The following is a 16,568-nucleotide window of genomic DNA, read 5'->3' on the forward strand; positions in this document are numbered from 1 at the left end:
TAAACCACCTGCAATCTAATTGGTTTCCACACCAAGCATCACAACCGTTCAAACAAAGATTGGCAAGCACCACCAGCCGTCGTGCAGCTTTCTTTCACATAATAACAGGACCAAGCTGGCAGTGATCTCCCACAAGGACAACCTGCAAGAATCTTGTTATAAAATAAAGCTACATAACCAAATACTATAAAGTAAAGGAAATTCCATTTACCTGTTTTACTCCAAGAACCAACGGAATAAGACACTCAGGTTCTGTTGATTGAGTGGATTCATCAATAAGAACCTAAAAATGGTTTCAAAATTAACCCAAGGTGAATGCGATAAACTGTATAACCCACTACCCAATAGATAGGTAAGTTATCAAGCTAAATTTTCAACTTTTTAGCAATGTACCTGGCGGAATCTAAAATTAGCTAAACGAGGATCCCCAGCCCCCACACATGTACAGCAGATCACATCAGCACTCTGAGATATCTCCCTCTCAGTTGCTCGTTTGAGGGCTTTATACTTTTTCTCATCACTGCTGGATAATTCTCCTGCAAAGTTTAGAATTTACATGAACAAAACTAATATAAAAAATAACATTCATAAGAAAGAAGGGAGAACTATAAAACAAGCATTTTGTACAATAATGGAACTAATAGTTGAGTAAGCCAATGATCCATAAGTGGCTGTTTCATATAATAGGTAACATAGATACCTTCTAACAAGAGTGCAAGGAAAATGAAGGCATCTTTGAACTGAGTAACGACTAATGATAGTTTATTTGGCTTGCTCTCATATAATTATGCCCATAATACTCATTTGGTCTTTATGACATTAACAAAGACAAATATCAGAATATGTGAATATAGTCATTCCACAATTTCCTTTGATGGTTCCATACAAGACTGATGGTGATCATGCTACCATATTCTCCCTGCCCCCCCCCCCAACTTCCTCCACAGTAACGGGGAACACATTATTAAGTATAAGTCGCTTTGATAACTAAGAAGATCCATCTATCCCATCCTTCTCCATCCAAAACAAGAGCATATAAAATACCAAGAAAAATTGGAAATATAATTTGCATTCACAATCTTTGGATGTAATAGCTAAGCATGCACATGTAAGATCCAGCCAACACCTTTACTTAGTTGAGAAAGGACTCAGAAGAATGTATTAGCAAATTTTCACCATCTGAAACCTCAGTAACCCTTAATCCAATTAACTTCAAACATATCAGATAGTCCATTTATACTTCTTATAAAACCAATCAAGCAAGCAAATGTGTAGCTGAACAAAAAACATACCAAACAAAATCCAATTTCTATTAATCAAATACAATAAAAAAAATAAAAATGGAAGGAAAAAATCAGGATACAAATGTAACAAACCTTGTTCATCTTTCAGTTGTTGTAACTTGTGAAGTTCACTCTTTTCAGATGTATCCAGATGTCTAACCTGTGTGTGTGAAGAAATAGATAAGCCCAACCACTTACATATGTACAGGCCGCGTCATTGGCAAAAACATAATTATAAATTTACCATGAAAACTGCTGAAATATACGATAAAAATCGAACATGAAACAAACCTGGTAGTGCAAGGTTAAATGCTCAACAGGGGAACTAACAGCTTCCCTTGATTTCGCACAAAGTCTTACAACCTTATCATTAAAGGAAAAAAGAGTGATTAATATAAATAATCTGCCAACAAAAGGACATAAACCTCAACATTGCACAATCAAGGAAGTCATTAGATCTATTTTAGCTCTCTCAATCGCTCTCTTTATTCCCTCTTTGTCTCTATTAGCATATGGCTGAGGATTATGCAAAGGTTAGGGGGAAAACTGTAACAAGGATACATCAGCCAACAAACTTGCTAAACAATTAACAAGAACGATAAGAGGTACCATGAGTACAGTGAATCAATCAGATTTCACCCAACCTCCACATGTTCCTAGGGATCAGAATTTGAGTGAAGGAGTAATTTAAGGTGATACATCATCATACCAGCGCACAAAACATTAGAGGAAAATAACAATTTTGACTAACAATAGTCAAACCTTTAAACCGGTTGCGCTTATCTTTTCAGCTAGCTGATCCACAGCAACATTACTAGGAGCACAGACCAAAACCTACAGGGAAACCAAACATTAGCACACATGAAAAAAAAAGCATCAGAGAAAGCATATGTATCTTCTCCGGAAAGCACAAGCTGCAAAGTAACGCAACCTGTCCTTGACCTTGTTTGGCCATATGATACACAATTGCAGCAGATGTCACAGTTTTACCCGTTTCCTGGTGGACCTTGGATGAGACTTAGGCTTCTGTAGGACACTTTTGACAGCAAAAACCTACAATGGTTGGCAATATTAAACTTTGTTGCCAGAAAAAAAAACAAAAAGCGCAGCCCAGTCTACACCACCAAAACATCCATTTGTAGAACATCAAAGTGCGAAAGGAAAGCAGAGGAGGCAGTTTTCTCCAAAAAATAGGGTTTGGCATGTATTTTCACATGTACTTTTTTTAGAATAAAAATGGCAAAATAAAATATGTTCCCAGGGACATTTTTTCGTATTTGTCATTGGAACAAGTATATGGACCTGAGGGGTGTCCCCTTGCTTCACAGATGCTACCACTTCCAACACAGTGACAATCAACTTCTTTGCTGTCAACTTTTCCATATATAGCTGACTAGCTGTAACAATGCTTATAAGAGATAATTTAAAAGAGAGAAAAACACATTTGCTTAACATTGCTTATCAAAGAATGTTTAAGCTATTCCCACGAGTGCTTATCTATCTCTAAGAAAAATAAAAAATAATAATAAAAATGGGTGCCCTACTTCAACCACCCGGCATTGTGATTCAGGTATCATCCCTTTATTTAAAACTAGAACTTAATATGTAATGCATTTTCATAGCTTCAATAAACACGAAGAAAAGTATATAAAACAAAAGCCAATCCAGATTAAAAATAATATGGAAGAGCGCAAGACCATACTTGAGATGCATTAAGCTCTGGTAACCCGGGTGCACCAAATCTTCGAGGCAACGTATTACGAACCATCTGCATTTCAACTTCATGGCCAAGTAAATGATGATAGATATACCTGAATGCATGCAGCAAAATCAGTTACAGATAGTTTGAACTTTAGCCAGGGATCAAGAAAGTCCATTCATTGTATGCCTAAGAGAGTTAACTAAGAAAACTACCATAAGATTTGACAGTGTTACAGAACTAGCATTCTTTTTAAAGCATCTATCCCCTGGAATACGAGTTAGGAACCAAGGAGGGGAGATTGTGGGGCTTGAGCTCTAGGCCCCACACTTAACATTGGCAAGGCTAAATGCTTATGAGTAATTGTTTCTGCAAATGTCAAATTATTCAGAGATATTTCAGCATTAAACACCATAAGGTAACTTTATGATTTCCCTTGCAAATAGTTAGGCATAGGAAATAGCATCATCTTCCACCCAAAATTCCAACAAATGATTTGGTGAGGACACCACATTATGAGAGCTTTCTGGGCACAGGGTACCACGCATATCAGAAAGTATCAAACCCAGGGAGTATTAAAATATATTTTCCCATTAACCAGACACATGAAAGAAGGTGGTGAATATGATTCAGCTAGAGGCCTATTAGATTGATTTCGTATAGACCTCTGCTTCTTTTCTAAGGGTAGGAAATAAGATCTAATATAGACAGGAATCTTCCATCTCCAAGAAAAGATGACCTGATGTACTTGTTTATTTCCTCTAGCATGAATAAGAGTTTTTTCTGAAGCAGTGCTTAGAATAGCATAGACAACTGATGCAGTTTCCTACCAACTGAAATACATTCACAAGAAGAAAAGCTGCCACTTACCCACACTGACACTGGTTTCATCAACAGCAAAAGTCTTCATAGCCCCCTGCATCCGATCAAAACTTGTGCTTTTCCATACAAAGTCACACTAAAACCATGATTGACATCAACAGGAACACCCTGCTTGAACATGGATTCAGATCATCCATTTTTATAATCATATATAATGTTAAAACTAAAAACAAAGCAATTGAGCTATTACACACCTGACTAGCACCAAGTTCAAGAGCAACCTCCTCTTGTGCAGTCAATTTTATCTGAGATGACAAACAATTGCAACTTCCATTCAAAGGATACCAGATATGTCAATAAATCAAATACGAGACAAAAGTAAATGAAAATTAGAACTCAGTGTGCCTCATGACAGGTTATGATAATTCAGAAACACACTAGACTACCATAAAAGTTCATTGTTAGAGAAAACTAGAGTCATTCAGAATGAGATGTCGTACCACATGACCCACAGATTGCCAGCGAGGGGTGAGCTGCATCACCTGAATAACGGAGTCGAAGTTCATCACCAGGTACAAGGCGTATTTCATTATCTTCCTACAGAAAAATGCATCCATTATCTAACAAAAAGTATCATGAAAATTGAACTTAGTAAACAGCATGAGAGGCTACCTTAGGAAAGACAAAATAAGCAATGCGCTTCTTGTTGAGACCAATATCCCAACGAATCGTGATACTGTCTTTGCTTTGAAGACTCTTTCATCATCTGCCAAAACATAAGACACAGTGAGAATTCATCTTAGCGTGTATGCACTAGCTAATTTAGGATTCCAACTTGGACAACCCTAGATATAAAGTTTTCCTCTATTTCATGTTCAAAGCTTGTTTGCTTAATAGTTAAAAACTCATGTGTAGTTTGTTTCTGTTTTGCAAAAACTTTAGCTAAAATTCTATAGTGCCATGTGTTTGTTGAAAGGAAGCATGTGCTATGTTCTGCTGCAAGTCACATCTCAATCAAATTCCAAGCCACGACAAGATTAAACTGGTTCTACAATAAATAAACTATGTTTTGAAAGAAACTGTCTAATGCGGTGAAGATAGTAAAAAGAAAATTATCTAGTAAAGTGAAGAAAAATCTCATAAACCTGTTAGTTATACACCATTAGGGAATTTTCTAGATTTACTTTTTCAGTCCACATCTAAATGCCCACATTTCCTTTCTAGGCCAACTCAGAAACCATGCCTTAATTAATAGAATGATAACCTTTCTCAACCCCCCCCCCCCCCCAAAAAAAAATATGTAATGCCGATCGATACTAACTAGTAACTCCATATCACTTGAGAAATGTAAAATATCCAAAAATTACAATTGTCATATAAAGTGTGAACACAACTCGCCAGGGAAAAGACAACAAAAAATCGAATTTATTCAGTAGGGGACAACTATTTACACGCGACTTCTGGTGCGGTACAAAAATCATAAAAGTTGAGGTAGGTCATACCTTATCATAATCTGCTTCAAGCTTAATGAGTGGTGCAAAAACATTTTGATACTGTAGAGAAAATACTACATCAATATATATTGGAAACAAATTTCACTTCACTGATGCACAAATTAATTTAAATAAGATATCACTGTATTTCACAACAAGAACCTGATAAGCATCTTCATACTTCGGAACCACAGGTTGAGGCTCATCATCTACACCAGGCTTCTCAAGATCTTCCAGGGTAGCATCAGGATTCGTCTTCCAAAGCTCTTCTATTTTATTTATCTGCTGGGCACTAATTTGTCGAGCCCTAAGTTGTTCTTGTTCAGATGGTACCTATTTTCAGAAAATTAAATAAGCTCACCATAGGAACATAAAGTCTGTATTACGACAGGGAATATGAGGAAGTTCTAACCTTTAGTAACCATTGCAAGAAACATCTATCATCAATAAGTGGGCACCATTGACTCAGGTCCCAGTTCATGTCCTTTAATGCATTAACACTAAGGCATGGCTCCCTACAAAGCAGAACAACAACACTTTCTGTTGTTGCAGATATGAATCCAAGAAGAAACACATTTCTACAACCACAGTTATAACATTCAAGGATTGTTTCCCCCAGCGGGCTGTCTTTGTGAAGACACACTTCTTTATTGTTTTGCTCTCACCTGTGATGGATCACAGAGTACCGTTAGCTTGATCCAATTTACTTCTTAAACAGCACGATTCACAAAAGTTAGATTGAAGGAAAGCTTAACAGGCACTTCCTACTAATCCCCTAAATAGGAAAAAAGCACTAAGCAAAAGCCCATTATTTTATTTAAGGCAAAATCCGCAAGCAGACAACTTTTCTTCACAATGACTCACCAGATGATTGACAATGTGTGAACCAGAAGTATTCCCTCGTGAATTACAAAACCATTTCCTACAGGACGGAACATTGCAGCGCACCACGCATGCTGGATTGGTGACCCCGCAATACCTGCAAGCATGCTCAGTAAAGTCTCCCTTTCCATACTCAAAAACCTCGTCATCACCACCAGTGTCTTCAAAGTTAAGGCCGCTCATCCCGGCGGCCAAAGCCTCCACGACCCCAGTCTCCTTGGTGTTACTGTTACTAGTGCTATTATTGTTTGGCGCAGAGCGGGGTTTGGCGGTGGAGTGGGAGGCTTCGGAAGAGGAGGGAAGCTCCGCGGCGGAGATAGAATCGGATGGCGTGGGCCATGCGGCAGTGGAAGATCGAATAGGCTGGGAGAGCTCTTGGAATTCGGGGTAATCGAAGTCCTCCTCGCCCTGAGTATTGAACTCGAGGAATGTGTAGGCGCCGTTGCCGGTGTCCGGCTGAGACGCCGTGTCGTATAGATTGTTGGGCTGCGAGTCCATGCCTCTTGCCCGAGAAATCGACGAGGTATGAGTGGAGATCACGAAATTGTGGTGGATTGGGGAGAAATCTGAGGGGATTAGGGTTAGGGTTTGGTGGTGGGGAAGGAGAAATGGGGTTAAGCGCGGTGATTGGTGAATTTGATGATGCTGTGTTTCTGTATTTGGAAATTGGAAGAGGACTGATTTCTAAAAACACGCGCTAAATCATGACATAAGATTAATAAACAATATATAAGCATAAATAAGACCTATTATAGATATCTATGATTCTATATAAACGTGTATTTTTTCCGATACTTAATAAACAATATATAAACGTAAATAAGAGCTAGATATATCTATATGATTCTATATAAACGTGTATTTTTTCCGATACTTAATAAAAAAAATGCCAACTAAGTTTTTTTTCTCTTTGTAGGTTATCCTCTGCTCATTAAAACACAGCAATTTGGGTTAAAAACGCAATTTAAGTTTTTTCTTTTTTTACAATTTTTTATTTTATTTTTAAGAGTGAATAGTAATACATGTAGTTTGCACATATTCGATATCTAAAAATATTTGTGAAAAACTGGGTACAAGATAAACAAAAATAAAATAATAATAACAAAAATAAAACAAGAATAAAAACATTAATAAAACACACACATGTCATTAGTTCAAAAATCAAAACAAAAGATATGAACACTCGTACAATCTAACTCTAATATTATACTCCCTCCATTCCATAGTAGCGGAGACATTTTTTTCAGCTCGGAGCTTAAGAAAAATTGTGTTAAGTGGGTAAGTAAAGGAAAAATAAAGTAGGAAATAAAAAATGTAGAAATATGAAGAAAGAATAAAGTAAAAGAGAGTAGAGTAAGTGAGAAGAAATGCGTTGACTTTACTAAAAAGATAAATGATTTTATACTATGGAACGTAACAAAATGACAAAATGGCTCAACTACTATGGAACCGAGTGAATAGTAGTAGTATTTATTTTTAAATAACTTTTAAAATATTATATTGAAAATAAAATAATTATTTGAATAGAACATACCTTAACTCTTTTTATTTCTTTAGGTTCATTTCAAGGAGTTTTGTATCATTAACTCTTGTTTGCATTCGTCCCTACAAATTTCGTTTTCTGATTCCGTCGTATGTATTATTGCATATTTAGAGAAACATGAGCACTGAAGGTTTTTGTCTAAATGTCAGGTCCCATTCAATCTTTTGAAACTTCCTTTATCTATAGCAATGTTATAGAAAAATAATACTCCGTAATCATATAATGAGACTTGTAAATCCGCGGAATTAATTATATTCCACAAATTCCAAACGGATAACATAACATCGTCCGAGGACATTTAATAATGTCGTTCATATTAAGGTGATTCTTACATTGACTAATAAATTTAAAATTGAATAGTTTATACCTGAGTCATCGTGTATCATTTAGTAATGTCTATGTTCCATTTCACGTGACCATCTCATTTACTTTATTCTCTTTCTTACTTTATTTCTCTCAACTTTAACTATTTATTAGTATAATTTTCTCTGAATAGTTTATACATGAGTTATCGCGTATCATTTAGTAATGCCTCTGTTCCATTTCATGTGACCATCTCATTTACTTTATTCTCTCTCTTACTTTATTTTTCTTCAATTTTAACTATTTATTAGTATAGTTTTCTCAAAATACGTGCAAAAAATAAATTGGATCACATAAAATGGGACGTCATGATTCATGTATTACACTTTCGCTTTCTTAGTTATTCTCATATATATGACCAAATATCCAATAATAAGTGATCCTTACATATAATAATATCTGTTATTATTAGTATTATCATTTATAATGTGAAATTGAATTGAATAAATCTAATAATTGAGATACCGCCGAAAGTCACAAGCGGCGAATACAAAAGGGAAAAAAGAAAAAAGAAAAAAGAAAAAAGAAAAAAGAAAAAAGAAAAAATAAATAAATAGAAACTAGTACAATACAATGTATACATACTCGCGGCCCACTAAAGGAAAAATAAAACAAGCAATTTTGGCGTCGGCAGAGTGAAAGCAACATTCATAATTCATTTATTTTAATAAATATACAAAATATTAAATCCATTGATCTCTGTACCCATTTTATCTCATTTTATCTCAAGATGCTTTGATCTGCAATAATTTTCTTGTACGCTCTCTCTTTGGTTCATTTCCTATTCCACTGGACAGTTTCAGACGATTTTTCTGATCTATCGCCACTATCCTTGTTCATGAATGTTGCATTTTTAGTATTTGTTGATTCCAGCAGATTTCACCCTTTTGATGAAAAATTCACATTCATTGATCGTTCTTTGTCGGTTAATCTTTCCGTTTGGTCACTTTCTTGAAATATTATGTGGTTAATTTGGATGCGTCTATGTAAATTTCATAATCATGTGACGAGCTGAATAAGGCTAAGTGAGATTTTTTGGGGTGAGAAACATGGTCTAATTTTAGGGCTTTTAAACCATTCATCTGTAAGTCAAAGTTTTATTCTTCTTTATTAAATGAATTTTCCTATGTGAAGTGATTGAGTTGCTTTGCAGGAAGTGAAGAGAGCTAGATAGTTGTACATAATGGCATGTAAGGGGTTCTGGGAATGCATGTTGAAGCTTTTGAACTTCTTATTGATGGTTGTGGGTTTGGCTATGGTCGGATATGGCATATACCTCTTTGTGAAGTACAAGAACATTGCTTCCTCTGGCGGTGATGCGCACCCTACCCCGTTAAGTCTGGAGCTTGTACAGCTCGGTCGGCCCATGCTGCTAGCTGTGTCTTTGGCCAATAATATTTTTGACAAACTGCCAAAGGCATGGTACGAAGCGATAACCCAACTCTATCTATAGATGTTCTGCTAATGCATATGTAATGGCTTTTTGGAGTATGGGAGTCATCCGTATTAATGCATTTTGTGTGGTGACTGTGGTCCATTCTTTAGATAGCGTAAAGCCTCAAAGGGATCTGTTCAAGTATCAAACTTGTGGAATTAATCGGTCTATTGATTACTCTGAAAATTTAAATTACTAGTATTAATTGTAAAAGTGATCACACATTGACTTGAACTCAATAAGATATTAAAAGTTTTCATTGGTTTGTGCAAGCTGAACACTACAAGATAATAAAAAAGTGTTCGTGCATTAATATTCTTCTGTCCCTTGCTCCATGTATAGTCTGCCTTTAATACAAATCAATGACGAGATCTGGCACCTTTACTAGTGCTTGGAGCTGCTTCATCTTAAAGTAGTATAGTATTTATGAGTGTGGTTGATCATATTGTTTCATGCCTAAAGTTTCCTGCTTACATTTTATTTATATTTTCAATTTGTGTATGGGTCTTCAATTTATTCGGATATTTTTCAAATGATCTTGTGCTGAATGGGAAATAATATGATTTATGCAAACAAAACTTTACTTTTCTTATTAGACGGATATAACAATTGTATTTCTGATTTGTCAGTATTATATGAGCAGATTGTAAACGATAATAATTTCTCTGTTACTGTGATTGCTGCTCTCATGAAATCCATGATTATGATTTTTTATAATATAAGTAATTATCCATATTCCTTCTTTACATTCTAAGGATGAATACTTATCCTTCTAACCTAATTGTTTTTCATTAATCTCCACTCTCTAAAATCCAATATCGTTTCTTGTGTTTCCAACTCATGCAAGTACTTACTTGCTCGGAAAATATGATGTTTGGCAGTATGTCTTTTGGTCTTCTTAATCTTAGTTGTGGGGCTCAGGTCTCTGCCTCTCCTTCCATCAGCTGTGCTGGAGACCTGTTAAGAAGCCGTTTCAGAGCATGAATAAGACAAATGCATTATATTTCTCATGTATGTTGGCATTTGGTTGCTGAGGATGATTATATTGGATTCATATGTGCTAATTGCAGGTTTATTTATCTCTTCATTGGAATTGGTGTGGCTGTTCTTTTTGTTGCTTGTTGTGGTTGCATTGGAACGACAACTCGAAATGGGTGTTGCCTGACTTGTGTATCCTTTCTAATACTTATTCCCTATGCTTAAACCTACTGCTCTTTTGATTTTATATCATTAATATGTTTGTGGGTGAAAACTGTATGGCTTATGCTCATGGGATTGTCAAAGTCGTCTACATAATATAGTGATTTGTTAACTATAAATCATCATCCCTCACCCGGCAGTTTTCAGTTGTAGATAAATTTCATGATGCCTTCATAGTTGATGAGAAGTATTATTGACATATGTTGGTTGCTAGGTTTTTTCTTAATATTGGTTATCTGAATCATCTGTGTGGAGAATAATGCAAGCAAGTTAGTGTGTTGAGTTCCTTAAATAGACGTCATGCTTTCTTTGTTCTATGAAAGATGGTTGAGTTCCTTAAGATAATTTAGTTTTCAATACTGATAGTCTTGTTGATACTGGTGGAGGTGGGATCAGCTGCTTTTATATTCTTTGACAAAAGGTGGATGGAGGTTAGTCGAATTGAGATGGTTATCTTTGATATCAAACTTATTAGTTGTAAATCTAATTCACGAGCCAAGCGTACAGGAAATTCCAACTGACAAAACTGGGAACTTCGATAAGATATATGAATTTCTGGAGGACCATTGGGAAATTGTCAAGTGGGTTGCGTTTGGAGCTGTCATACTAGAGGTAATACTACTGTTGAATAGTATTAACCATTAACATATGCTTGTATATGAATTGGAATTATTGCTCCCTGATATGCAAGTAATTCTGATATTTGTGACAGTGTTAGTTGCGACACCAGAAAGACAACACCATAATGTAATAACGATTGGTGATATAAAACCACTAGTTGTGATTGTAATAACAGTTCTACCACTTTTAAGAACGATACCTCCAAGGTTCTGCTCACACAGACTTTAGGTAATATGCATAATTCAAAAGGGTTTTCTCATGCAGTTTTAGCATGTGGGGCAGAGATGATATTATGTTGCTTAGTATCGTCTCAATTTTACCGAAGAGTTGACATAGTGGCCTTGTTTCCAGGAACGAATATCTGACTTTATTGTCTTAAGTAGATGGTTAAAACTTGAACAATTTTGGTTCTCTTTTATTTTACTAATCACTGTGGGAATGCAGACAATTATATTTTTGTTAGCACTCATTGTAAGGGCTGCTAATAGACCAGCAGACTATGATAGTGATGAAGAATATATAGGTGCACCGAGGCAACAGAACCGACAACCATTAATTAATCGGCAAACTGTTCCAACCACTGGTGTCTCTGCCGCTAATACCCTTGACCAGCGCCCCAATAGGAATGATGCATGGAGTACGCGTATGAGGGAAAAGGTGAAAATTCTTGTTCTGGTTTACACATTAAATAGTTCATTGACTTTTTGATCTATATTATGTTTTGCAATTACACTCATATTGAAGATATATTGAATTAAATGGTTATAACATTGCTCCTCTCCACCGGCCTAAGCTTGTAAAGGAGACATTTACATATTATGCAAGCCTTAATATTCTTCTCGACCAACATAAGCTTTTAAATGAACTGCCCAATCGACAATGCTGAAGTGCTTACAAAAAGAAAGAATGAAAGGCATAATTTGTAAGCATGATATGCCTTGATTTTAGTCTTATAGTTATGTTTATTAGTCTAATTTTAGAGTTATGTCAAATAACTAAACTTTGTCAGAGATGGTCAGTAAATGACATGCTTTCCATTGACATCCTCCTCAATGGAAAAGCATGAATGATTCTAGTTTAGGTTATTAAGGCAAGGATAACTCCTAGCATGATCCGTTTCTACCAAGTTCCATATCAAACAGAAAATGAGAATAAAGAAAAGTAGTTGTCTGCTAAATAATCTGTTGGGAGTCAAGACTATATAATGCTTCTGGCAACCATTGGTGTTGAGAATGTTTACTAACTATTTGTAGTAGGAATTTGCTATTGGTAAGTAAGATGCTTACATGAAATGAACTAGTATGGTATCTTGTGTCTTGACTTCACAGTCATAATATTGGAATGCCCCAGATGTGTATTGTGGTTTTGAACTGATGGTACCATAGTTTGAGTCCTCTCATGCCACTGTAGTCTGTAGACCATACCATGCATACCTCAGTACTAGGTCAGCAGAGGTGCAAGCATGGCACCTAGTTTAGACTGATTGAAGGCACGCCTCGTTTTCTCTTGCTTTCAATTAATGCCTAAGGGACATGCTCGACTGATATATGAAATATTCCAGGTTTTTTTTTGTTTTTTATGAAATACCAGAAAGAAAACTACGAATATTTGAAAGAAACTTATTCTATTCTTCTACGTCCTCAAACAAAATTATGCTTTTGAGAAAAATGAAATTATGTCCACATTTAAATTAGGCCTGCAAATTTAGTCCGTGGGTTTCGGGTATACCCAATCCCGACCCAATACCCGACGGGTTTTGGGTACCCGAAATCCGAAATTATGGGTTCGGGTACGGGTTTTGGTAGTTAATGTTAGGATTTTTCGGGTTTAGGGTACCAAAACCTGTATTAGGGTACCCGATTAAACCTGATTAATTATGTATTTGTGATAAATATTTTTATTTAGTATATGGCCTATTGGCCCGTAGGGTAAATTTATTTAATCACATGTAGATTTATGCCAAAAATTTCTTTATTTTAAAATTATGTAGTGTCTATTTGTCTAATGTGTATTATATACTTCCTCCGTCCAATAGAAATATGTCATATTTCATTTTTCGTCCATCTCATACAAATAGCTCATATCCAATTATGACAACATTTTTCTCTTTCTATTTGCTTTATCTTTTTATGGGTCCCACCATTCACTACATAATTTCAACTACTTTTTCTCATTTTCTCTTACTTTACCAATTATGCATTAAAACTCGTGTCAATCCCAAATGGCCTATTTCTATGGGACGAAGGGAGTATATGTATAGTCATAGAATCATAATCTAGAGAAAGCTAAAGCATAGGAATTGAAGTTTAGACTTTTAATAGTAGTCAATAAATAGTATTTTTATGTTATTTTTAATAATTTCTGTTCTCATCACAATATAATTTATATAAAAGAATAAAATTAAAATATACTAATTTCGGGTACCCGCACCGGGTATTAGGGTACCCGAATTCACATACGGGTCGGTTATTAGGTATGATATTTTTGAGATTTCGGGTTCGGGTACCCGAATTTTTGGGTTTGGGTACCCACGAGTACCCAAATTTACAGGCCTAATTTAAATATTTCATTAGCCATATTAAGTTATGTAATTTTATTGAGAGTGTTATGTGGATGTTAAGTAACACACAGATTGAAAGTTATAGGTCGTTATTGCATAGATTTAAATGTGGCTAATTTGTAACTTTTGCCAAACATTGAGACTTTGGTGCCATTAATCCAATGACAGATTTATTTTCGTTATGTATGTTCAATAATATATTTAGCTATTACTACCGACTTAGTAATTTTACAACACAAAATCAATGCAACTATTATATGCTTAAATCAAATTTTATACTATTAATATATTTTGTATTCTTTTTTTTGGATGAAAGTTTACATTGGTTTGTAAAATAGTTTGTTGTTGGCTAAGTCTCAGCCATAGTAGTAGCAGCTTCATTATGATTCAATTTATTTTCACGGGTTCTATTTCTAAATAATTTGGGGTGTATGCTACTCCTTCAGATCTTGAACTTTAGGACAAACATTAAGGCTTTTAGTCGAGGTATGCAATAAGAATAGTTAGTAGACTATCTATAATTGTCTATTTAAGATTTTCCTAATCAAATTACAATTATTACATTTTAAGAACTTTTATTTGTCTACAACTTTGTACGTAGTTCATATTTATATGCATTTGGCTCATTCATGCTGTAAATCCATATGATGCACAGTCTCTAAAGTCTGTTTGTTTTATATTGTATTGATTCTCCCAACATGAGAGATCTTGGAGTGTGATCAATTTTCTAGCAGTTTTGGCACTGATGCATAATGTTAGTAATCTTTATATGCAAAATCGTCTTTTTTGATTTCATAGTCCTCGACCTATGAAGCACGAACCTTTCTATTGTGAGATAGTATAACTCAGTATTTGATTGTGTCTTGAGAGTAGATTAAACCTCAACCAGACATATCTCCTTGGTGTCATGCATTGAACGCTCCTGCAGATGTGTCTTCCCATCAATTTTATTTTCAATCCAATAACACCTTGAGTGATATGAATGCCATCATTTCATTACTCGTATAAGTGAATATTATGATATTAATATTATCATTAAAATTCTGCATCTGAAGTTACTTATTCATTGTTTGTGAAACAGTATGGATTGGACACTTCAGAGTTCACATACAACCCCTCTGAGGCAGGCAGGCACCCGCAAGCTGCTACACAACCAGCTGAGGAAGGGAGTCGCTGCATGATAATGTGATGGTGATGCTTGGTTTTGCTCGAATTGATTTATTCTGAACCGGATTGTAATTACCTGGTGTGAGATCTTTGTATCTTGTGAGCTCAGTACTAGACAAAAAATACGATTTGTCGGTCGGCATTCATTTGAAGTCTTGTTGTTTCGCCCTTCCGTGAATGCTTCTCTCAACTTTTCAGAAAGAGCTGTTTGCCATCATGTTACTTTAGGCAGATTTTTGGGTGATATGTTATAATGTTGTGTGAAGTGAATCGAGGTATTCCTTTTACTTGGAAGTATTTTGTTATTGGGTTCATATTGCTGCTGACTTGCTGTGATATAATCTACTAGACTGATAACATGGATGTTTGTCGATTGTTTTCAAATTTTATCATCTTATAAATTTTCAGTTCTAATCCTAAATGTTCAAGCTAGCCTATAGTGGGATAATCTATATCTATTTATAGGTTATCTATATACAAAAAACTTGGGACACAATCATATAAAGGGCATTATTAAGTCATTGTTAATTTATTTTTAGGTAATTTTATTAGAGGATGATCTAAAATGACCTAACAATGGCATCAAACCCAAATTTTATAAAATGGCATAGAACTGATTAATAATGATCTTCCGTGTTTTTGGTTAATTATTGAACATCAGGATCACCTAATCTTAGGGCCACAGTTATGCACAATTTGGCATGCATTTCTGTATTAAGATGCATTTTTGTTTTGATCATTTCCCTCTATACATATTGTAACACCCATTACCCGATTAATTTAATAATCGAATAAGCGATGTCACATTTTGGTACAAATATCAAATTAACAGAAAGTCCCAGATTCTTTTTTTGTTTATAGATGAATTAATTTGTCCATTACTTGGCAAACAGAAAAACTGCAATATAACGTCTATATATAGATAGATACAACCTGGATAACTATTTGTAAAATATACATGTTTACCAGAAGTGTATGAAATAACTAAAATGTTCCAATTATATTACACTTCATATACATGCCATAACTAGCAAATCCAAAAGAATTACCCAAACGCAAAACTTTGGCTAGTGACCCGACTTTAGCAGCTATATAACAAAAGCAAAAGGGCTAGTCTGATCATCTAATCTGCAGGGGGAAAAGAAGGGAGTGAGCTTCAACAAGCCCAGTAGTATACTCACATTAGAGCTTAATTTCTGGTGTTAAGTAAACGTTGTACAACCTATAAATTTACATGATTAATTATGAAAACGGTCCAGAACCTACATCATTATATCCATGCACATATATTATATATCAGAAACGAACAATTATTTGTCAATCTTTGATCTCATGGAGTTTACCCAAAAGGTTTACAAGTCACATACACGGAATCACATAATGAGAATACAAAATAAATCGCATAACACCAATTATTTAAAACACAAAATAAATAATAATAATAATATCCAAGTCACGAACACATATGCAACACCTATGCAGATTACCAACATTTTCACA

General features: G+C 35.0%; 1 protein-coding gene and 1 pseudogene across 3 annotated transcripts; one reads left to right on the top strand and one right to left on the bottom strand.

Moving 5' to 3' along the window:
• Positions 1-8: 8 nt before the first annotated feature.
• LOC121789619 lies at positions 9-6,862 on the bottom strand (annotated as a pseudogene).
• Positions 6,863-8,707: 1,845 nt separating this feature from the next.
• On the top strand, positions 8,708-15,382 carry LOC121789620 (tobamovirus multiplication protein 2A-like). Of its 3 annotated transcripts, none has more exons than XM_042188041.1 (7): positions 8,708-8,841; positions 9,239-9,507; positions 10,591-10,690; positions 11,071-11,151; positions 11,228-11,332; positions 11,786-11,998; positions 14,983-15,382. In XM_042188041.1, exons 2-7 carry the CDS (start codon positions 9,269-9,271, stop codon positions 15,088-15,090), a joined length of 846 nt encoding a protein of 281 aa, XP_042043975.1. In that variant the 5' UTR covers positions 8,708-8,841; positions 9,239-9,268; the 3' UTR covers positions 15,091-15,382. The 3 variants fall into 3 exon arrangements, with proteins under 3 accessions (XP_042043975.1, XP_042043976.1, XP_042043977.1); XM_042188042.1 differs by lacking the exon at positions 8,708-8,841 and adding an exon at positions 8,848-9,169; XM_042188043.1 differs by lacking the exon at positions 8,708-8,841 and adding an exon at positions 8,848-9,125.
• Positions 15,383-16,568: the final 1,186 nt, after the last annotated feature.

The sequence above is a fragment of the Salvia splendens genome, unplaced genomic scaffold, assembly GCF_004379255.2.
Source record: "Salvia splendens isolate huo1 unplaced genomic scaffold, SspV2 ctg291, whole genome shotgun sequence".
Taxonomy (NCBI): domain Eukaryota; kingdom Viridiplantae; phylum Streptophyta; class Magnoliopsida; order Lamiales; family Lamiaceae; genus Salvia; species Salvia splendens.

What these genes read in the sequence shown, in the direction of transcription:
- LOC121789620 (XM_042188041.1), top strand. Translation starts at nt 9,269, where the DNA reads ATGGCATGTAAGGGGTTCTGGGAATGCATGTTGAAGCTTTTGAACTTC. An exon ending in GACAAACTGCCAAAGGCATG is followed by an intron (nt 9,508 to 10,590) that starts GTACGAAGCGAT and finishes TGCTAATTGCAG; the next exon opens with GTTTATTTATCTCTTCATTG. An exon ending in TTGGAGCTGTCATACTAGAG is followed by an intron (nt 11,333 to 11,785) that starts GTAATACTACTG and finishes GTGGGAATGCAG; the next exon opens with ACAATTATATTTTTGTTAGC.